A 23,735-nucleotide genomic window follows, 5' to 3' on the forward strand; every position below is an offset into this window, starting at 1 on the left:
ATATACGAATGCTTTTATGTGCATCGAATTAGTAATCAAATGATTTACCGTAGTTTCACTTTCATTGTTGACATTCTTTTTCTTTAAATAACCAGTACACATACAATGCTTGCGTTGTCAATCTCTAGCTAGGGGTGAACTTGAAGTTCACATGAATACCGGTTAGAATGATGATGACGTTTTCACTTGCAAGTGAATCAGTCAAAAATTATGTTTAATCGCTTATTTCAACAAAATTAAAGGAAATTGATTGCTAAAAGCAAATTATTATTTGATTATTCCAATTTGATAAATGATTGATCTAAAAAAAAATCATACTTTATTTTTTTATATATATCGTAGCTAGTGCTCCTTTAAAATAACAGTTGCTATGAAAAAAAGAAAGAGTGAAAAGAATACCGGTACTGAAGTGTTTCACAAAGTGAGCTTAATGTTATAAAAGCTATGTCAATTAACTGGATATAAAAATTGTTGGAAGGAGGAACCAAAAGTCTCAATGTTTAGAATAATTCTTTTTGTCTTTTCTTTTTTAGTATCAATATTACAGATGGAAAATAATAGGAAAGTAGATGATAAAAAAAACAACCACGATTAAAATTATATTCATATTAAACGTGAAAGAGGTGATTGTGACCTTTAATATTGCCATGATTTCTACTTGTAGCGCCAGCCAATTTAAAATCAAACTTTTTCATAATCACACCCAGCATCAGTTACTAAAGTGAATGAAATTCTTGAAAGTCATTGGGTTTTGTTTTGGTATTTTAAGAAGCAGCACATCATAACAGATTTTCTCTTGCAGGTGCTAAGAATCAGCATATTGCCAAAGAAGCTGAAAGTTTATTGTTAAATGTTGCTGGTAAATTGTTAATGTTTCCACGTGATAATACTGGTCCTCAAATCAAAGAAAACAACCTACCAAAAAATAAACCAGTAAGTATACACAGTTGTTATAGTTGAATCCTTATATTAATCATTAGCAGTCTCATTTTGTTTGAAGTATGTGAACATGTATCAGTTTTTTTTTTTAATCCTTGGAATGTTCTTAGATAATAAGGTTTGTAAGGTGAATATATCCATTGGAACCATCGTTTAACAACGATCAGTATTCATGATTTAGCTTACTTCTTGCTTTTGATAAATGGTAATAGTACTGAAATAAAACTAGAAATGTTATTGTCATCATGAAGATTTGTTTATTTATTAACAGTTGCCATTTTGCCCACCAGCAATGGTTGCCACAAATGTTGAAAACATGTGGACATCATCGAGAGTCAATGTAGAAAAGGCTCAGTTAATGGAAGCTTTATGGCTAAGTTGTGGTGCACAAGGAATGAAGGTGAGTAAATGAAATAAACTGTTTTGGTCAAATTATTAAGGAAAGGAATTTCAGAAATCTTTTTTTTTAATCAATTTCATAACAAATAAGGAAAAGAACTTTTCTTACACTGCTTTTTATTTATTAACCTAAATGAAAAAAGAAGTCACACTTTTCATTAAATTGGTTTGTTTGTCTGCAAACTTATTCTGTTTTATTTTCTTGTCATAGGTTTGGTTGCCGTTATACCCAAGAGATGAATCAAAACATAACTTCATGTCTAAGAGAATCATGCTTCCATTTAGAGTAGATATACACCCCCTAGGTAAGTCTGACTGTAATAACTTCATGTCTAAGAGAATTATGATTCCATTTAGAGTAGATATACAGCCCCTAGATAAGTCTGACTGTAATAACTTCATGTCTAAGAGAATTATGCTTACATTTAGAGTAGATATACACCCCCTAGGTAAGTCTTAATGTAATAACTTCATGTCTAAGAGAATTATGCTTCCATTTAGAGTAGATATACACCTCCTAGGTAAGTCTGACTTTAATAACTTCATGTCTATGAGAATTATGCTTCTATTTAGAGTAGATTTACACCCCCTAGGTAAGTCTGACTGTAATAACTTCATGTCTAAGAGAATTATGCTTCCATTTAGAGTAGATATACACCCCCTAGGTAAGTCTTACTGTTATAACTTCATGTCTAAGAGAATTATGCTTCCATTTAGAGTAGATATACATCCCTAGGTAAGTCTGACTGTAATAACTTCATGTCTAAGAGAATTATGCTTCCATTTATAGTAGATATACACCCCCTAGGTAAGTCTGACTGTAATAACTTCATGTCTAAGAGAATTATGGTTCCATTTAGAGTAGATATACACCCCCTAGGTAAGTCTTACTGTTATAACTTCATGTCTAAGAGAATTATGCTTCCATTTAGAGTAGATATACATCCCCTAGGTAAGTTTTACTGTTATAACTTCATGTCTAAGAGAATTATGCTTCCATTTAGAGTAGATATACATCCCTAGGTAAGTCTGACTGTAATAACTTCATGTCTAAGAGAATTATGCTTCCATTTATAGTAGATATACACCCCCTAGGTAAGTCTGACTGTAATAACTTCATGTCTAAGAGAATTATGGTTCCATTTAGAGTAGATATACACCCCCTAGGTAAGTCTTACTGTTATAACTTCATGTCTAAGAGAATTATGCTTCCATTTAGAGTAGATATACACCCCCTAGGTAAGTTTTACTGTTATAACTTCATGTCTAAGAGAATTATGCTTCCATTTAGAGTAGATATACACCCCCTAGGTAAGTCTGACTGTAATAACTTTAAAGAAGCAACTAAACAACACAACACAACACTAGGACATTACATTTTCCATCTGTACGTCTGTCTGTCTGTCTGATTAAAGTTTTTCCTCAGGTAGTTTTTGATGAAGTTGAAGTTCAATCAACTTGAAACTTAATTTACATTTTCCTTTTTATAAGATCTTTCTAATTGTATGGCCAAATTTGAGATTTTACCTTATTTTCACAAATGATAGTGTGGATGGGGCATCCATGTACTATGGACACATTCTTGAAGCTGTATTATATTAAGTTAAGTAAACCTGGTTTTTTTAACTGTTTAATTTAATACAAGCATTTATGTATTTTTCTAGCTGTGTTATTTGAAGATGCTGTGATACTTGGTGCTGCTACAGATGCTGTGACATACAATTACAAGTCACCTGGAGAACCAGGTCATGCTATGCATAATCTACCTTTCTCTACAATTGAACGAACTGTAAGTATCCAGATATTACCATAATTTACTTCAAGCTTTTATGTGTTATTTTGTTTAGATGTTGTCTAAAAGTTATTATAGAAACAGATTCCTCCACTATATCTCGTCTATTACTATATTCTTCCCCTCACTACAGTTAAATTTTAATTTTTTTAAAAGCTCAGCAAGCATCATGTTTTTATACGCCCGTCAAAATTTTTACGGGACGTATTATGGTATACAAATGTCCGGTGTCCATCCGTCTGTCTGTCCGGCGTAAACATGTCGCACCGTAACTTGAGAACGACTTATCTAAATTTCATGAAACTTAATATAGTTGTTTTTTATGATGGTCAAATGATCTGTATACTTTTTGGTGAAAATAAGATTTAAACTTTTTGAGTTAGGGCACTTTGTAACTAAAACAGGGGCGTGTTTTTTTTCACATGTCGCACCGTATCTCAAAAACGATTCTTGATTATTGCTTAAAACTTTACACACTTCTTAGTTACATCAATCTTAATATCTGTATACTTTTTGGTGCTGATTCAAAATTTCATTTTTGAGTTATTGAGTATTTTGTAAAAAAGGGGGAGGGTTTTTTCACATGTCGTGCCGTATCTCAAAAACGATTTATGATTATTGCTTAAAAATTTACACACTTCTTTGTAATATAATCTAAAGATCTGTATACTTTTTGGTGATGACTCAAAATTTTATTTTTGAGTTATTGAGTATTTTGTAAAAAAGGGGAGGTTTTTTTTACATGTTGTGCCGTATCTCAAAAACAATTTATGATTATTGCTTGAAACTGTACACACTTCTTTGTTATATTAATCTAAAGATCTGTATACTTTTTTGTTTGATTCAAAATTTTATTTTAGTGATATTTGTAAAAAAAAAAACCAGGGTGGGGGGGTTTCACATGTCCCGCTGTGTCTCAAAAACAATAAATGGTTATTGCTTAAAACTTTCTCAGAAACTATTTATGATTATTGCATAAAACTTCCACACAAGACGTAGGGTGTATTATGTGCTCATGGCGCAGCTGTTTATTAAAATATTAAAATTAAACTGTCTCAAGTGGAGAAATATTGTGAAACACTAGATGCAGTGGTGGAATTTGTATCACACATAAAAATATCGGTTATATTGTTGCAATTTTCTTACAATTTACTGATTATTAGAAATGGCAATCTTTCTAATAATTTTCACTATTGCATAACTGTCAACTGACCCGTATTCTGCGGGTGTGACCCGAGATTTTCACAATTCTGAGGGATCACCCGAGACACCCGCCGGGTCATTGAAATAACACGGGAATTCCGAAAATGACCCGATTTCACCCATATTTCTTAGCCTTGAGATTGATTTTCATAAGTAATATTCCTTTGAAATACCGACTTTTCATTATTATACGCCCGTCAAAATTTTGACGGGACGTATTATGGTATACAAATGTCCGGTGTCCGTCCGTCCGTCTGTCCGGCGTAAACATGTCGCACCGTTACTTGAGAACGACTTATCCAAATATTATGAAACTTAACATAGTTGTTTCTTATGATGGTCAAATGATCTGTATACTTTTTGGTGAAAATAAGATTAAAACTTTTTGAGTTACGGCACTTTGTAACTAAAACAGGGGTGTGTTTTTTTCACATGTCGCACCGTATCTCAAAAACGATTCTTGATTATGGCTTAAAACTTTAAACACTTCTTAGTTATATTAATCTTAATATCTGTATACTTTTTGGTGATGATTCAAAATTTCATTTTTGAGTTATTGAGTTTTTTGTAAAAAAGGGGGAGGGTTTTTTTAACATGTCGCACCATATCTCAAAAACGATTTATGATTATTGCTTAAAACTTTACACATGTCTTTGTTATATTAATCTAAAGATCTGTATACTTTTTGGTGATGATTCAAAATTTCATTTTTGAGTGATTGAGTATTTTGTAAAAAAGGGGGAGGGTTTTTTTACATGTTGTGCCGTATCTCAATAACAATTTATGATTATTGCTTAAAACTTTACACACTTCTTTGTTATATTAATCTAAAGATCTGTATACTTTTTTGTGATGATTCAAAACTTTATTTTGGAGTTATTGAGTATTTTGTTAAACAGGGGAGGTTTTTTTTACATGTCGCGCCGTATCTCAAAAATACTTTATGATTATTGCTTAAAACTTTACACACTTCTTTGTTATATTAATCTAAAGATCTGTATACTTTTTGGTTTTGATTCAAAATTTTATTTTAGTGATATTTAGTTTTTTGTAAAAAAAAAAAACAGGGTTGGGGGTTTCACATGTCCCACCGTGTCTCAAAAACAATATATGGTTATAGCTTAAAACTTCCTCAGAAACTATTTATGATTATTGCATAAAACTTCAACACAAGACGTAAGGCGTATCATGCGCTCATGGCGCAGCTGTTTATTTTTATACCTTTATACAATTTTTAAAAAAAAAGTTGAAAATTATTTTTTACATTTATACTTCCTTTAACTGTATTACTATATTTTATCATAGTCTAATTTCCTTGTCAATTGAGAGGTGAATGTTCATAGATGTCATACCTCTACATGGTATGTTTAAAGGCTACATAGCCAGTAGTCTCATTTGAAAAATTAATTTTAGATGATGACAAAAAGTAAAGAACATAAGACTGTGTTACACAAGTGCAATGAAGTAATAATAAATAAGATTTAAAATGACTTAACCAAGTGAACATGCATTGATGTTTTGGTATCTTTGATATACATTATAAGAAAATGTACCATAAATACTGAAATTCAGCTCGAAAAAGTTTGTACGCGTTATGACCTGAGATTTGATTCTTCAATGCAGGTCATGACCTGCATTTTCATCGTCACAGGTTGACAGATATGCTATTGATGTTCTAGAGGAAGGATCTGAATTAAAACTAAGTGTTATTAAAGATAATAAGTTCATGTGACTTGTGATCAGCCCCGCTTTCAAATTAAAAATATATAATATATTTAAAATCAATTGTTTAAATTAACTGTGATATATTTTTGTTTCAGAGTCAGATATATTTACACCACATCTTAAGACAGTTGTTACGAAGAAAGTAAGTTTTAGTGGACCTTAGTTTTCAATATTATTGTTACAAATTCTGCCATGTTACTAATGGAGAAAAAAGACTTTTTGGTGAGTGCCACATGCATCTTTATTTATACAATATCACCAACTAGCTTTACAGTTTTGGAATATGAGATGAAATGTTAAAACATAAGGCAGCTCCTACATGTTTATGAATCCTTGGTCCCGGTACCATTAGGTTTCCCACGCATGATTTCCAAAATCTGTGCATGAGACCTTTTTGTAATGATTGGTGGGAAAGCAGCATGGAAGAAAAGTCTAATTAAAGTAGATAAAATTGCATTTTCTTCTGTCAAACTGTTCTCCTGCAATTGTAAAGATTTCTGTTCTATTACAGTCTTGGTGTAAATGCATTAGACATAGCCAGATGTTGCACAGAGCTTCCTTATTTCCCTCACGTATTAGAGCTATTGTTACATGAAGTGCTAGAGGCAGAGGCTACATCCAAAGAACCGATACCTGGTAAGTCCAAATTAAAAAAACATTTTTTGAAAAATGTTACATAATGTAAGTTATACCAATACATGTATTTATGGAGCTTTTATTTATATTTTCAACATTTGGAAACCATCTGATTAAAAAAAAACAAAAAAAACATAATGAATATACAAAACTAAGTAAATATTGAATTTCATATAAAAAGAAATAGAAAATACAAATATAGTAACAAACAGGACTCCAAACAAACTAAAATTAAAAAATCTAGACAAGGCAAGTGTCTAAATTACATCATTCCTAGTTAAAACAACTTGAGACAAGAGTTAATGATACAGAAACACAAAAACACAAAACATTCTAATTTGAATGTTAATTTCTAGAAGGGTATTTCATGTTTTGTCTATACATCCAGTTGATGATTAAAAATGATACATTTACATAAATATTTGAATGAAGTAGCTTTGCACAGCCAAAAGTTTACCCATCTCAGATAGAAGGACAGATCAACATTTAAACTCAATGTTGTGTATTTTATAGATCCATTACTGCCACGTGTAGTAGCATTTATACAAGAGTTCCCAGAATATCTACAAACAGTTGTACATTGTGCCAGGAAGACAGAAGTGGCATTATGGCCTTATCTTTTCTCCACAGTTGGTAATCCAAAAGATCTGTTTGAAGTAAGTGGGCTAATATGATATTCTTCAACACCCATTTTTATGTCACAGAACTGCATACATTAATCTTACTTGTCCAAAGGGCTTATGTGAGTGCTTCAGTTAATCACATCTATTGTCTTATTTTTAAGAATAAATTGGCCATTATCATCTCAGTGTGTTGCTTTTCAAAATTTGTACCACTATAATCAGATGACCCTCTACTATTAACTTAGGGGAGATAATCCTATGAATTGTTTAGTTAGGGGTGATAACCGTGAGAATATTAAGCTTGGGGATAATACTTTATTTATAACCAAATGTTTATCCTTATAAAACTTTCGTGTGTACATTGTACTATGTATAATTGAAATATTTTATAATTGCAGGTTTGCTTAGTAGATAACCAGTTAGAGACTGCAGCTTCTTATCTTATAATATTACAAAACTTAGAAAGACCAATTATAAGTAAACAGGTTAGTTCATTTCAAATACTTGACACATTTATGAATTTTATACAGAACACAAAATACACAAATTCTTTTTCACAATGTTGAACATCACATATATATTCCAACATTGTAAATCATTTAAAGGAAAAGTGACTACAGTCCTAAGAATTGACAAAGGTTTAGGTATTGTGCTTTAGATGCAATCTGTTTTAAATTTCTGGTCTGAAATGAAAGAGAAAGGATGTTTTCTATTTTGTTATCATACACCCAAAGAATAGCGCATTTAAAGCATGCTTTGCATTCCTGACTCTTAGTTTTTAGTTTAAACATATTTATTTATAGTGGATTGGGAAACAAGTTATTACAACTTATATTAATCCCTTTCCACTTTGCCGGTGTGAGTGCTGCGTTGTAATGGCATTAGCCTGCTCTTTTTTTAAATCTGCAGGGTTGTCCTTTAGGTGCAAGAGATAGGGCTCTCTCATAACAAGGGTCAGCCATTTATCGTCCCCTTCCGACGGACTATCATTGTTTCCTCTAGACCATACTCGCAAATGGTGTCCAGGGAGGGCCGAAAATTTAGTCCCTGAAATATTCTCCCCAGAGCAGGGATTGAACCAGGAACCGTTGTATTAGTAGTCCAATGCACTAACAACTACACCATGGCTTGCAAAGTCTCTCATAGTCAGCAGAAGTGGGTTCAGTTGAATTTCTTTCTATTTATGGTTGAATGTAAAATAATTTTCTGCATTGGGTAAAAGTTTTATTAAATTATAGCTGTATTGAGCATTTAGATTGTTAGCATTTATAACATTTGAATATAAAAATATGTACCATAAATCTCAGACAATAAGTTCATATTTTTTTCTTGAAAAGTTGGCAGCCTCATATAATCTAATTTGATTTATATGAGAAAAAGTTCAGGTTTATAGAAACTATTCTTACCATCCAATTCCATCGATTGACTGTCTGTTTTCATTATTTTCCAAAAGAAAGTATGCATGTGTGCATAGGTCCTATTGTATCATTTGTCAATTTGAGACTTCATATAAATGTACCACAGCAGTTGAGCAGTGTCAAACATCATATACGTAACACAGTAGGTTACTATAAGACAACATTCCTCCTGTAAATGTTATTATAAAATTTGAAGATAAACCTCTATGTTTACTGCTTGTTCATAATTTGTATATAAATAATCATAATGCTTTAACCTTCAGCATGCCACACTATTACTGGATTCTTCATTAGAAAACGGTAAATGGGAGCTGGCCAGAGATATTATCAGATTCCTTAAAGCTATAGGTAAGGTAGAACAATTGTTGTATTTGTGTAAAATTCTAGTACTCCTTTATGTACTGTTCTAGTACCATATCAATTACATGAGAGCTGAAAACCTTGATAATGATGATTGTCCTATTAAACTGCACCAACATTCTCATTTTGAGTTCAATATAAATTTTAAAAAATGTTGTTTGATAAAATTATATGCAAAATGAATCTGTTAAATGAATACTTCATATACATTTTAATTGTTTAATCCTGTATTAGTTTGTGTAAGGCCTAGATTTCAAAAAAGAATATTTTATTAGATTTAAGTCTTTATGTACAACCTATGTGTTTTTCAGATCCAGCGGAAGTTGAGTCCTACCAGCTATCTAGTTCTTTAAGTCGTGTCAACAGTGGCTCCTCCTACCCCTCAAGTTACTCTAGTCCACCAATCACACCTCCCGATACAGATGGCTTTAGCTTTAGTAGTGTTAGTAATGTCAGTAATTTGAACCGAGTTCGAAGTTCAAGTGTGACAGGATCTGAAGTACAGAATGTACCAAAAGGCAAAGAAAAACTGAAACATACCAAGTCAGATAATCCATTGTTTAGAAGGTAGGAAATTAGTGATTATATAGAAATAGGGCTATTCCATTAAAATTGAAAGGGGGGGGGGGGGGATGATCGGCACAACCAACATACTAATTTTGAGTAATTTCACAAGCACAAACTGAACATACAACCAAATATGACCCAAAGTTCATGTCCCAAAATAGCCCTTGTATGATTGATATTTTAGAGGAGAAAAAGGGAAAAAAAGGATAGGAAAGAGGCATAAGAATAAGATATAAAAATTGTGTCAACATGATCAGCATTTTTCCAAAGTCTTTTTTAGGCTGGAATACCACCTGATAAGCTATAACTGATAAAAAAAAAATATATACTTGAGGAAAACCCATGTACTTCCTCAGAATATTGTTGTGGGTCTTCTCTAATAACTTGATTGAGTATTATCCATTTTGATTTTAAAAATACAATGCCAGAAGTAACTCTCCAATATTGAAAGTTGTCTAAAAGCAGCATAAGCAGTTAAAGGACTACCGTGATATTTCAAAGATAACTTGAAATGGAAAAACTCTGAAATAATATGAAAATAAAATTTTGAAATTCTAAGCTTCTATTTTAAGATCAGAAATGATCTCATTCAAAACAGACTCAAAGAGTAGTCATGGTGAATGTTAAAATCTGTTTCTGTTCTACAACATTTACTTCCAATTTATTTCATAGAAGTTAATTAAAAAGACTTGGTTTACTGTAAAAGTCATTATGGGAAATATTAACATTATATTCATGTTTTTTTCTTTTACAGTATACGACAGTCCTCTAAAAACAAAGAAGAACAACCATCAGATCAGATGTTCATTGATGCTTTATTGTGTCGACATGCTCGAAAACTTTTAGAAGAAAATAGATTGAGGGATCTGGGATTCTTTGCCGGTAATGTGGAGGGCTTTCATTTTGTTACGTGGCTCAAACAGGAAAGGTAACTTAGTAATGCTTTAGTACAACTTGTCTTATTGTGAACATAAACTCTTTTGTTGTCAATAATGTTTATATATTTCTAATGAGATATAAAGCCATGATCATTTTCAGAACCTCATTTGATCTCCAATTCCTTTCATAAAAATTAAATTACAAAGCATTGACCAAAAGCACAACTTAATATGTGTATCACAGAAAATATAGATATATGTGTTTATTATTATACTTTATGAATTGATTTACAGAATAAAATATACAAAAATATCATTAAGTATAACGTCATTGTGATGCAATTCATGGCATGATCTCAACAGAAATGCAACCATTTAAATATTACACACTATGATTTCAAAACAGTTGGTTTAACGGTGCCAGCTAAAAAAGAAAATAGTTGAAACTAAGCCGGTTCAAGAAAAATTATTATCACATGTTGGGTAAATGTATCAGTTTTAATGATGTTCAGCTTGCAGTTATGACTTTTATGATTTTTCATTTCCATGATATTAAAGTAATGAAATTTCCATTTCAGATTAAAAGGTGGAAAAGTTGAAGATTTTGTCACAGCTTTACGAGACCTACATCATCAGTTCCAGTGGCCATTACCTGTCTTATCATATGCTCAGTTTCAACAAATGAAGTTTAAGAATTGTAAGCCTAATTTCATGCGTGCATGTATTCACTAGATATTAACATGTTTTATATATGAATTTGAACAAGGTGAACCAACACCTGAAGTGGTTATCGTGTGGTTGGGTTATAGTGGGTGGATACCGAAAAGTATTCACAGTTGTCTTTCACCATAGAAAAGTAAAATAAAACAATAAAGGCAACAGCACCCATCAATTACTGCATGGTAAGAGTTTATTCTGGTCCTGAAGACGCCACCCTTGTTGGCAAAACATGTCGATCAGTATAAACTCTGACAATGCGGTAATTGATGGGTGTTGTTGTCTTTATTGTTTTATTTTGTTTTATATATGTTAAATTAGATTTAAATAAAATTGAGAATGGAAATGGGGAATGTGTCAAAGAGACAACAACCCGAGCAAATAAAAAACAACAGCAGAGGGTCACCAACAGGTCTTCAATGTATCGAGAAATTCCCGCACCCGGAGGCGTCCTTCAGCTGGCCCCTAAACAAATATATACTAGTCCAGTGATAATGAACGCCATACTAATTTCCAAATTGTACACAAGAAACTAAAATTAAAATAATACAAGACTAACAAAGGCCAGAGGCTCCTGACTTGGGACAGGCGCAAAAATGCGGCGGGGTTAAACATGTTTATGAGATCTCAACCCTCCCCCTATACCTCTAACTAATGTAGAAAAGTAAACGCATAACAATACGCACATTAAAATTCAGTTCAAGAGAAGTCTGAGTCTGATGTCAGAAGATGTAACCAAAGAAAATAAACAAAATGACAATAATACATAAATAACAACAGACTACTAGCAGTTAACTGACATGCCAGCTCCAGACTTCAATTAAACTGACTGAAAGATTATGATTTCATCATATGAACATCAGGCACAATCCTTCCCGTTAGGGGTTTAGTATCATACCATCATAACATATATGAGAAGAACATAACCCGTGTCATGCTAAACATGTTTGTGAGATCTCAACCCTCCCCCTATACCTCTAACCAATGTAGAAAAGTAAACACATAACAATACGCACATTCAAATTCAGTTCAAGAGAAGTCCGAGCTGATGTCAGAAGATGTAACCAAAGAAAATAAACAAAATGACAATAATACATAAATAACAACAGACTACTAGCAGTTAACTGACATGCCAGCTCCAGACTTCAATTAAATTGAGTGTTAATTTTGATATCAAATAAATTGAAATTCTGATCTTTTACTTTGATTTGAAATTTTAATGCACAAATTTACTAAGTAAGATTTGCTAACCTTGATCATGTTAAACTTTTATATCAGTAATTGATTAAAAAAATGAAATAAGATAATTTAGTTTATATGAACCTATATGTTTTGAATAAGGATGTGCTTTATTCATTTTGGATCATATTTGCCTTATATCCTTGGCTAAATTTATTAAATGTGATGAAAGAAAAAATGAAATGTACATTATTTCTACATTTCAGTTTCTACATCTAGTTTAGGATCTTTGTCACTGTTAGATGATGATATAGTAGACTCCACAAAGACGATGGAAAATGAACAAACTTCACATCCTGGCAGGTTAAAATCTCAAATGAGTGATCCTAACATGTCACAATCACTTACTGATGATATATTCCTCAAGCCTCAGGTGTCTAGAAGTAAGTGTTTAATAGATATAAGAAGATATGATATGAGTGCCAATGAGACAACTCTCCATCCAAGCCACAATTTGTAAAAGTACACCATTAAGTCTTATCATTGTACATACAATTGTATACTACGTTGATAAACATGCACAAAAGAGAAAATCTTAAAATGGGTTTTATCTAATCCCTTATAATAACGTTACAATGATAACTTGTATTCATATGCTGTAAAATCCATTCATAAATGTTCAATGTATGCTGCTAATAGTATGGTGATATTTTTATGTATATCTTCTTTGTTAATTTTAATTCAAATTTTACTTAAAATGCCATGTTGGATAATGTAACATTATAAACAAACAAAGAATTATATACTCTGACCAAGAAAACATATTTTAAAACCAATTTTTTACTCTTTTTTTTAACATGTGGTTTAAGGAGGCTCGCGGGTATAAGATTTTCAGAAAAAAATTAAAACATTTATTTTTCATTACAAATTTTATTAATTACCTTTAGTAGTTGTTACTTTATCATATGGTACAAAAATCAATTGGTGTTGGCCCCAGGTAACTTTTAAAATGTAGATATCATTGAAAAAGATTCAAATTATCTCCCTTTGGTGAAAAATGGCATTTTTGCACCAAAGGGAGATAATTTGGAGCTTTTTCAATGATATCTACATTTTAAAAGTCACTTGGCAGGGGCGGATGCAGGAATTTTCGAAAGGGGGGGTGCTAACCCAGGGCAAAGGGGGGGTGCAAAACATATGTCCCGATACAAATGCATTGATCGGCAAAAATAAAGGGGGGGTGCGCACCCCCGGAACCCCCCCCCCCTGGATCCGCCACTGCTTGGGGCCAACACGAATTGATTTTTTGAAATGATTTTTGTACCATATGATAAAGTAACAACTGTTAAAGGTAATAAATAAAATTTGTTATGAAAAATAAATGTTTAATTTTTTTCTGAAAATCTTATACCCGCGAGCCTCCTTAAGATGCACTAAACCTTCTAATCAATATTTTTGAATTTGTTTCAGCTGAAGAAAGCAGTTTAGCCACAATGGAAATATCAGATAACAGTTCATTGTTAGGAGAATTTGATTACATGATAGAAAACAGCTCACAATCAGAATCTCTTTCTCCTGAATTAGAACTTTTGTCACAAGAAATAGCTAATAAGGGACCACATCAGTCAGAGCTGGAACTCAGGTAAGATAATTGTTTTGCAACTGCACTGAAACTTTTCATGAAAAAATGGTGCCATTTAAAAACAAACAATTATAATTCTAAAAAAGAATGGAAGTGAATATCTTAGTTAATTGAATAAACAGATATGTTGGTTTTATATCAATGAGACAGCAACCAATCACAAAAAAATCTAATGCCAATAATGTTTGAGTTACAGGGTTAAAAGTACAACAAGTATATACAGTAATGTATTATGTCTTCACATATGAAAATATTTTTATCCATCATTAGAAGGATATTTTCGAGAATTAATCCTATATATATATATATATATATATTAACTTAACACTTCAGATATTTGCTACAGATCATGTTAGAAGCAGGTTGTTTAGAATGGGGTCTGTTAGTATCTATTGTGTATGATAACTTTAACATTTCAGATATTTGCTACAGATTATGTTAGAAGCAGGTTGTTTTAGAATGGGGTCTGTTAGTATCTATTGTGTATGATAACTTTAACATTTCAGATATTTGCTACAGATTATGTTAGAAGCAGGTTGTTTTAGAATGGGGTCTGTTAGTATCTATTGTGTATGATAACTTTAACATTTCAGATATTTGCTACAGATTATGTTAGAAGCAGGTTGTTTTAGAATGGGGTCTGTTGGTATCTATTGTGTATGATAACTTTAACATTTCAGATATTTGCTACAGATTATGTTAGAAGCAGGTTGTTTAGAATGGGGTCTGTTAGTATCTATTGTGATAAGAGATGCTTTAGCTGTTGTTCGGACAGTAAATACGGCCAGTATGACAGACACACCTTTAGAAATTGTAGGAAGAATGAGAGAAGGACTTTCTTATCTAGAGTTGTGGTCAGATACAGAATGGTAAGAGATTCAATTCATTAGTTTTTATACAATTTTAAAGAGTGTCCAGACTTATATAAATTTTATATGATTAAGTTGTCTTTTCAACTGAATATCAATATAAATTAATAATTTTTCAATACTGTGGGTTCATTTATTTTTACCTGGGTACCAATTTTCGTGGAATAAGGAAAACTCACATGTTCGTGGATATTTAATTTCGTGGTTTTAACGAAGTCTGCTTACAAGCCTATATAAATTTTGTTATATGTTGAACATTTAATTTCGTGGTTCACCTGTACCCACGAAATACACAAAAAATTGGTATCAGACGAATGAATCCACAGTATTAGATTTTCTGTTGCATTTCATGGATTCCTTCATTTCTTACAGAGCTTCAGTGATTTTATGTAAGTTTGCTCACATCAAGTATTGGAGGTCATGGGTCTGGGTCAAACCCAGTACTTTAAAATTGAATTATTCTGCTTCTCTTATAAGCACTCTGTATTAAGGCATAAGAGCAAAGGCTAGTCAGCTTGGAGTTAGAATAATGTGTCCAGTAGGGTGAAATTTCTTCTTTCTGACTCTCACATTGGGACCTAGCATGTTAAAAATTCAGCTTACTAAGTATTTTGCGACATTCATATTCTTACCACATTTACATGTACTCATCCTGATTATGCATTTAATTTACCTCTGGACATTCATTCAAAACAAATCAATTTTCCTTTTAAATAATGTTGATATCTTACATATTTTATAAAAAAAAATCAAATTATCACTAAAGTAGTTTATATTGTATTAAGCAAAGTATTTTACTGTCAAATGATATTTTTTCCCCAATTGAGATACTTTCTTTTTTTTTCAGTGTTGGATACAAGCCATTTTTTCATGCCATTAGAGGACAAATTCAAGTGTTAACTAAACTAGTAGAACAAACTCCACCGACATTACATCTTGAACCGATTGATCCGTCACCGATTAGTGAGGAACAGTTGTCACCTGTACCACAGGAAATACGGACGTTAGACAAAGATTCACCAGAAAAAGACTTGGAGAAAACAAAGGAAGATAAACCTAGTGAATGTGCTGTATCATAGTTATTTGTTATTGTTTTAAATGTATATTGTTTATGTGGTTTATGGACCAGAATAAGTGCATTCTTCCATGACGATAAGTCAAATGTGATATTAAGTGAGAAAGTTCCAAGTTGATACATTAATATTGTTATTATGCCTTCTGTTTTGTTTCTAAATCTACATTTGTCTTTAAATTACATACGTGGTATTAAATTTGTTGAAATATTCTCATAATTGAAGAGAAATTTTCATGTATATTTGAAAACTGTGATTAGGACAATTCAGTGACTTGAATAGGTATATATGATAAGATAAAGTGTAAAAATGGACCTGCATGGATAAGAGTTTAAATTAAAAGTTATTTTGAGAATGTGAAAATACCTACTATTGACCATAGAGATTTGTTTACCAATGCCTTCTCCTTGTCATCTATTCACACAACTATTTGAAAATAACTTTTTATAATAAATCTTCAGAAACCATCATCTGTTGAGCAGTTTTCTTGCATATGGTCAATTCTATATTTTTAGCTTATTACAAGAAAATAATTATAATGCAAAGCTGTTCAAAAAAATCTTTGTTCCAGAACTTCTAAAAACATATGGTAGAGTTACATTAAAAAAAAAACTGTTTCTTTATGGCAATTTTTTTATAATGCTTCTATAACAATATCTTGTAGTATTGACCATTTCTGTTATAAAAAATTATAAAATTTGATAAGCTTATATTTTGGTGCACCAGAGGTGAGTTATGTCTACAAAAGACTAATAAGTGGTGCGCTATACTAGGTTATGCATATTAAAAGGGGAAGTTTGAATGTAAGCTTTTATGTGCAGGATAATTATATCTGTAGACAAAAGGTTGTAAATTAATCATTTTACTTTTTTTATAAGGAAATCTTCATCTCAATGTGTTGAAAGTAAATATGATTATTGATTTATATAAGGAAGTGTTATAACTCAAAATTAAATGTTGTGTTCATACAATCTTCAACCATTTACATGAAGAAATGTATTCATTATGTGCTTAATTAACTTGGAACTTTCACACATTTTTAAGGCTTTCAATGGATTCTGTATAAAATAATAAAAATAAATATATTGTATTGGTTTTATTGTCATTTTAAAATGTGTAAAATTATATTTAAGATGAAACCTTTTAGAAAAGGGTAATGGTATTGTTTACATGTGCCAAATATGAGTTTTAACACTTGCTAAAAGTCACAATTTTATATATTATGAATATTTTCAGCTACTATTACATAAATGTTATAACTTTACCAAAAGATACTTGTACTAACTAAAGAATTATAATCAATCAAATTACAAATGTACTTGAGATATTCTTCTCTTGTAAGATTCCCCGTTTTCATTTTTAGAATTTTTCCCATCTTGATATTAATACTAAATGGAATCAATTGAACATGACACTTAAATTGCTCATTATGATAATTCAGGTAATGGACCAGTAATAGAAAGTCTTGCATTTATTTATGGGGGATCATAAGCTACAATTTGTGTACATGGATGTTTTGTATTCAGCTACAATATTTAAAAATAAACAACTTGCCCTTTGTACTATCTACTAATTTGTAGTTACAACATATATTACATTAATTGTTGATTCAGAAATTGTCCAGAATACTTCAAAATTATTGACCTGCAAGCCAATAATACATTTTCAATACGTTTTAGCTTATTTTGACAAAACTGAACAACACCGACAGCTATTAGCAAAATATTATTTCTATATTCTGCTTTTTTAAATGTTTTAAACAACAAAAAATCATGTTTTATTTTTAAGTGTAAATCATATATAAAGATTTTTTTAAAGAACGTTAAATTTCAATTGGGTCACCTGTCACCATAGCCTATATTTTATGCCTGAAAGTAGAGTGAAGTATTAATTTTAGTTGCTGTACATGCATTCATTAGTAGAACCATTAGTTTGTCATACAAATTTTCTATAGTTATCTGGTGTTATTTAGAAGGCATTATGTTTGTATAATTTATTTATCTATTCATTTACTCATTTCTTGCACCTTACTGTAGGGAGGAAGAATCAACAAAACATTATCAACTTTGTATATATTTTGCCAAAATGTAATTTCAACACATATTGTGCTGTTCTCAATAAAATTATAAAAGATATATGTCGCTGAGCTTGTTCTCAAGCTACAGAATGTGCAAAATTTTATATTCTTATGCCCCATTTATTATGCCCCATTTATGGGCATTCTGTTTTCTGGTCTGTGCATCTGTTCGTTTGTCTGTCTGTCCCACTCCAGGTTAAAGATTTTGGTCGAGGTAGTTTTTGATGAAGTTGAAGTCCAATCAACTTGAAACTTATTACACATATTCCCTATGATATGATCTTTCTAATTTAATGCCAAATCAGAGATTTTCCCCCATTTTCACGTTCCACTGAACATAGAAAATGATAGTGCAGATGGGACATCCGTGTACTGGGGACACATTCTTGTTTTGGATTAACATGAAAAGCACTTATTTATGTCAAGAAAAAAAATATATATTTCCATGTTCAATTTTTATTGCAAAGAAAACTAAATAATTACAGTACCCTCTCTATTTTAAATCTTTGAATATGTATATTTTTAGTATTTCAGAAGTAAAATATAACCAGAATGCATCAAAATCTGCCAGATTCATTAATCACTTGGGTTTTTTTCAGTCATAAAACATAGTCAGTAGTCAAAGAACACACATTGTGCTCCAAACATCAAATCAGAAATGATAGAATTGTCATTTAGTAAAAATCATGATCTTACCTTATAGTATATTTTATCTGGGTCTTTCTCATTAAATGATATTAACATATGTTCTGTATTACAAAACAAGGAGTGAGAATGGTTGAAATCTCACCAGTTTTTAATAAAAACCAAAAAAAGATTTCAAATTTAGTATGCAGAAATTTTAATGGAAAGGTCAAAATCTCAGTTTTCTAATATATGTAGTATGAATAAATTTTTATTTTTTAGCTTTTTTTTCAAACTTTAATATCACTTCTACTGTCTGTGTCTAGATTTACCCTTCACTGAATAATCCAATACAATGATTAATTTCTGTACAAGTTTACATCCTATAAATCATTGATTGTATGTCAATGATATATCTCCACTAGAAGCCTTTATATGTGTTGTGTACAAGTTATCATTTTGTACAAATTGTAATGGTTACAATAAAAGCGTACAAATTATTATTTGTTTAAAAATTGCCTGTACACATTACAATTTGTACAAGATAAGGCTTAATTTCACTTATAAGTTGCAAAACAGTAATTCAAATATATATTTATTTTTTAATACGATTATCGGATAAATAAATAAAAAAAATATGACCTATAAACAAGTTACCCCATATTTATCAAGGAAAGGATAAATCTTATTTTACCCAAGTTTCTTTATAGTACACATAATGATTTGTACAAAATGATAGTTTGTAAACAACATATACAACACAATGATACAAATTACCACAAGACTTCTATGTCAACATATAATACTATATAGTTAATAGTAGACTGTAAAATGATACAAGATCAATATTTCTGATTGAATACCATTCTTGTGAAAATGATCTCATTGAAACTTCAAGCAAATTGTCATCAACTGTCAGAATATATTTATAAAAAACACATTAATGTATTTAAAGCAAGCATTTAACCTCAGGTTTTCATAGCCAGTCAAGATCGTTAAAACTTCCATCATCAGGTTTTCAACATTTTAAGTTACTGAATTCAATATTATTTTATAATCATACCCCATTATAGCTTTATGATCAGTCATGAATTGATGATTTTATTACATTGCATTTTCATTGAAAACTTTATGCGTCTTTTCAGAGTAATGTGTTTATTGATAGATTATGTATGTGTTTCTGTAAAATAATTGTACATATCAAAATATATTCAGATTTCATTAAAATGAAATTTGCAGGTGTTTGTCTTATGCTTATGAAATATTAACAAAAAAGAACAGATTGAAGTCACCAATGTATGTCCAAACAGAAACAATGAGTTGTTTTCTGCTTCAAATATCAGTGTCAAAATCACAACAAATAATTAGAATTAAATTGAAACAACTTTCCCAACAAGTCATGGTAAGCAAACATGCCTTAATACTATAGATGAGGAAAAATGTTGAAAATTTACTGGTGTACAGACTTCTGCTATTAACAATTTGATATTGTCTGGGATTCAATTTTCAGTCTTTAACAACTTTGTGGATCTTCATAACCTGTTATGAAACTTGGGCAGAAAATATTTCATGATAAAAAAATTGCATCTAAAGAAAAGTCATATTATTTTTATACGACCGCAAAAATTGAAAAAACTATGGTCGTATAGTGGTATCACATTGGCGTCGTCGTCGTAGTTCGTCATCGTCGTCCGAAGACATTTGGTTTTCGCACTCGAACTTTAGTAAAAGTAAATAGAAATCTATGAAATTTATACACAAGGTTTATGACCATAAAAGAAAGGTTGAGATTGATTTTGGGTATTTTGGTCCCAACAGTTTAGGAATTAGGGGCCAAAAAGGGCCCAAATAAGCATTTTTCTTTGTTTAGCACAATAACTTTAGAATAAGTAAACAGAAATCTATGAAATTTTAACATAATGTCTATGACCAAAAAAGGAAGGTTGTGATTGATTTTGGGAGTTTAAGTCCCAACAGTTTAGGAATTAGGGGCCAAAAACAGGTCCCAAAATAAGCATTTTTCTTGGTTTTTGCACAATAACTTTAGTATAAGTTACGGTAATAGAAATCTATGAAATTTTAACACAAGGTTTATGACCACAAAAGGAAGGTTTGGATTGATTTTGGGAGTTTTGGTCCCAATGAATTAAGGGCCAAAAGGGTCCAAAATTAAACTTTGTTTGATTTCATCAAAGATTGAATAATTGGGGTTCTTTGATAAGCTGAATCGAACTGTGTATGTAGATTCTTAATTTTTGTTCCCATTTTCAAATTGTTCTACATTAAGGTCCAAAGGGTCCAAAATTAAACTTAGTTTGATTTTAACAAAAATTGAATTCTTGGGATTCTTTGATATGCTGAATCTAAACATGTACTTAGTTTTTATACGACCGCAAAAATTTTAATTTTTCGTCGTATATTGCTATCACGTTGGCGTCGTCGTTGTCGTCATCCGAATACTTTTAGTTTTCGCACTCTAACTTTAGTAAAAGTGAATAGAAATCTATGAAATTTTAACACAAGGTTTATAACCACAAAAGGAAGGTTGGGATTGATTTTTGGGAGTTTTGGTTTAGGAATTAGGGGCCAAAAAGGACCCAAATAAGCATTTTCTTGGTTTTCGCACTATAACTTTAGTTTAGGTAAATAGAAATCTATGACATTTCTACACAAGGTTTATGACCACAAAAGGAAGGTTGGGATTGATTTTGGGAGTTTTAATTCAAACAGTTTAGGAATTAGGGGCCAAAAAAGGGCCCAAATAAGCATTATTCTTGGTTTTCGCACAATAACTTTAGTACAAGTAAATAGAAATCAATGAAATTTAAACACAAGGTTTATGACCACAAAAGGAAGGTTGGGATTGATTTTGGGAGTTGAGGTCTGAACAGTTTAGGAATTAGGGGCCAAAAAGGGGCCCAAGTAAGCATTATTCTTGGTTTTCGCACCATAACTTTAGTATAAGTAAATAAAAATCTTTGAAATTTAAACATAAGGTTTATGACCATAAAAGGAAGGTTGGGTTTGATTTTGGGAGTTTTGGTCCCAACAGGTTTTTAGGAATAAGGGGCCCAAAGGGTCCAAAATTGAACTTTGTTTGATTTCATCAAAAATTGAATAATTGGGGTTCTTTGAAAAATGCCGGATCTAACTGTGTATGTAGATTCTTAATTATTGGTCCCGTTTTCCAATTGGTCTACATTAAGGTCCAAAGGGTCCAAAATTAAACTTAGTTTGATTTTAACAAAAATTGAATCCTTGGGGTTCTTTGATATGCTGAATCTAAAAATGTACTTAGATTTTTTATTATTGGCCCAGTTTTCAAGTTGGTCCAAATCGGGGTCCAAAATTAAACTTTGTTTGATTTCATCAAAAATTGAATAATTGGGGTTCTTTGATATGCCAAATCTAACTGTGTATGTAGAATCTTAATTTTTATTCCTGTTTTCAAATTGGTTTACATTAAATACCAAAGGGTCCAAAATTAAACTAAGTTTGATTTTAATAAAAATTGAATTCTTTGTCTTTTTTGATATGCTTAATTTAATCATGTACTTAGATTTTTGATTATGGGCCCAGTTTTCAAGTTGGTTCAAATCAGGATCCAAAATTATTGTATTAAGTATTGTGCAATAGCAAGAAATTTTCAATTGCACAGTATTCAGCAATAGCAAGAAATCTTCAATTGCACAGTATTGTGCAATAGCAAAAAATGTTCAATTGCATAGTATTGTGCAATAGCAAGAAATCTTCAATTTAACAGTATTGTGCAATAGCAAATATTTTCAATTGCACAGTATTGCGCAATAGCAAGAAATATCTAATTGCACAATATTGTGCAATAGCAAGAAATTTTCAATTGATTGGAGTTATCTTTCTTTGTCCAGAATAGTAGTTAAATCAACTTAAATCATTGTTTTATACAATGCACAATGTATATTCACTTTTACTACCAACTGATAAATTAAAACACTCTTTACCATTCAGTGATAACAAGCACTTTTTGTTACATTTTAATATTTTATGATGTACATGTATTTAAATGAGTAGTTATTGTTGCAAACTCCATTAGAAATTTGAATTGAGATCAGTTTGAAAAAAGGGAAAGGGGGATGTAAAAAAAAATGGGGGGGGGGGTTTAATTTTTCTCATTTCAGATTTCATAAATAGAAAGAAAATTTCTTCAAACATTTTTTTGAGAGGATTAATATTCAACAGCATAGTGATTGCTCAAAGACAAAAAAATTATTTTAAGTTCATTAGACCACATTCATTTTGTGTCCAAAACCTATGCTGTGTCAACTATTTAATCACAATCCAAATTTAGAGCTGAATCCAGCTTGAATGTTGTGTCCATACTTGCCCCAACCGTTCAGGGTTCAACCTATGCGGTTGTATAAAGCTGCGCCCTGCGGAGCATCTGGTTTTATTATGGGCCCAGTTTTCAAGTTGGTCCAAATCGGGGTCCAAAATTAAACTTTGTTTGATTTCAACAAAAATTCAATATATGAGGTTCTTCAATATGCTGAATCTTACTATGTATTTAGATTTTTAATATTTAGGACCGGTTATCAAATTGGTCCACATTGAGGTCTAAAGGGTCCAAAATTGAACTTTATTTGATTTCATCAAAAATTGAATTCTTGGGGTTCTTTTATATGAAGAATCTAACCATGTATTTAGATTTTGGATATTGGAATACCACAAAGGGATGGTAAGAATTGTCTTTGGGAGTTAATGCTCAAACCGTTAAGGAATAAGGTGCAAAAAAGGGGGGAAACGGGTTTCCAGGTTAATGGACAATTACTTAAGTACAAAACATAATTTAAAAGCAGTGTAAGGTTGGTAATTGAAACTCATTTTAATAGCTCACCTAAACTGCTAATAAATTCCATTGGAAATTTGCCAAAAACTTTAGTTTAATGAACTTCATTGGAAATTTGCCAATATAAATGTTGCATTGGAGTTATCTTTCTGTGTCCAGAATAGTAGTTAAATCAACTTAATCATGACT

At 31.1% G+C, this 23,735-nt stretch overlaps 1 protein-coding gene across 3 annotated transcripts in view; it reads left to right on the forward strand.

Moving 5' to 3' along the window:
• The window catches only part of LOC139491464 (guanine nucleotide exchange factor subunit RIC1-like), a 57,091-nt gene extending 37,129 nt beyond the window's left edge, over positions 1-19,962 (forward strand). The window contains exons 17-33 of one of the 3 annotated variants that reach the window (XM_071279179.1): positions 803-933; positions 1,211-1,339; positions 1,550-1,643; positions 3,003-3,127; positions 6,154-6,200; positions 6,570-6,694; positions 7,208-7,350; positions 7,716-7,802; positions 8,999-9,083; positions 9,407-9,662; positions 10,417-10,590; positions 11,119-11,237; positions 12,703-12,879; positions 13,907-14,078; positions 14,412-14,440; positions 14,788-14,947; positions 15,795-19,962. In XM_071279179.1, the coding sequence (XP_071135280.1) occupies positions 803-933; positions 1,211-1,339; positions 1,550-1,643; positions 3,003-3,127; positions 6,154-6,200; positions 6,570-6,694; positions 7,208-7,350; positions 7,716-7,802; positions 8,999-9,083; positions 9,407-9,662; positions 10,417-10,590; positions 11,119-11,237; positions 12,703-12,879; positions 13,907-14,078; positions 14,412-14,440; positions 14,788-14,947; positions 15,795-16,026 (2,285 nt within the window). In that variant the 3' untranslated portion in view covers positions 16,027-19,962. Of the gene's footprint in view, positions 1-802; positions 934-1,210; positions 1,340-1,549; positions 1,644-3,002; positions 3,128-6,153; positions 6,201-6,569; positions 6,695-7,207; positions 7,351-7,715; positions 7,803-8,998; positions 9,084-9,406; positions 9,663-10,416; positions 10,591-11,118; positions 11,238-12,702; positions 12,880-13,906; positions 14,079-14,411; positions 14,441-14,497; positions 14,609-14,758; positions 14,948-15,794 lie in introns of those variants that run through there. The other 2 variants (XM_071279171.1, XM_071279187.1) reach the window with 2 other exon arrangements.
• The last annotated feature ends 3,773 nt before the right edge of the window (positions 19,963-23,735 follow it).

This window comes from Mytilus edulis, chromosome 1, assembly GCF_963676685.1.
Source record: "Mytilus edulis chromosome 1, xbMytEdul2.2, whole genome shotgun sequence".
Classification (NCBI taxonomy): Eukaryota; Metazoa; Mollusca; class Bivalvia; order Mytilida; family Mytilidae; genus Mytilus; species Mytilus edulis.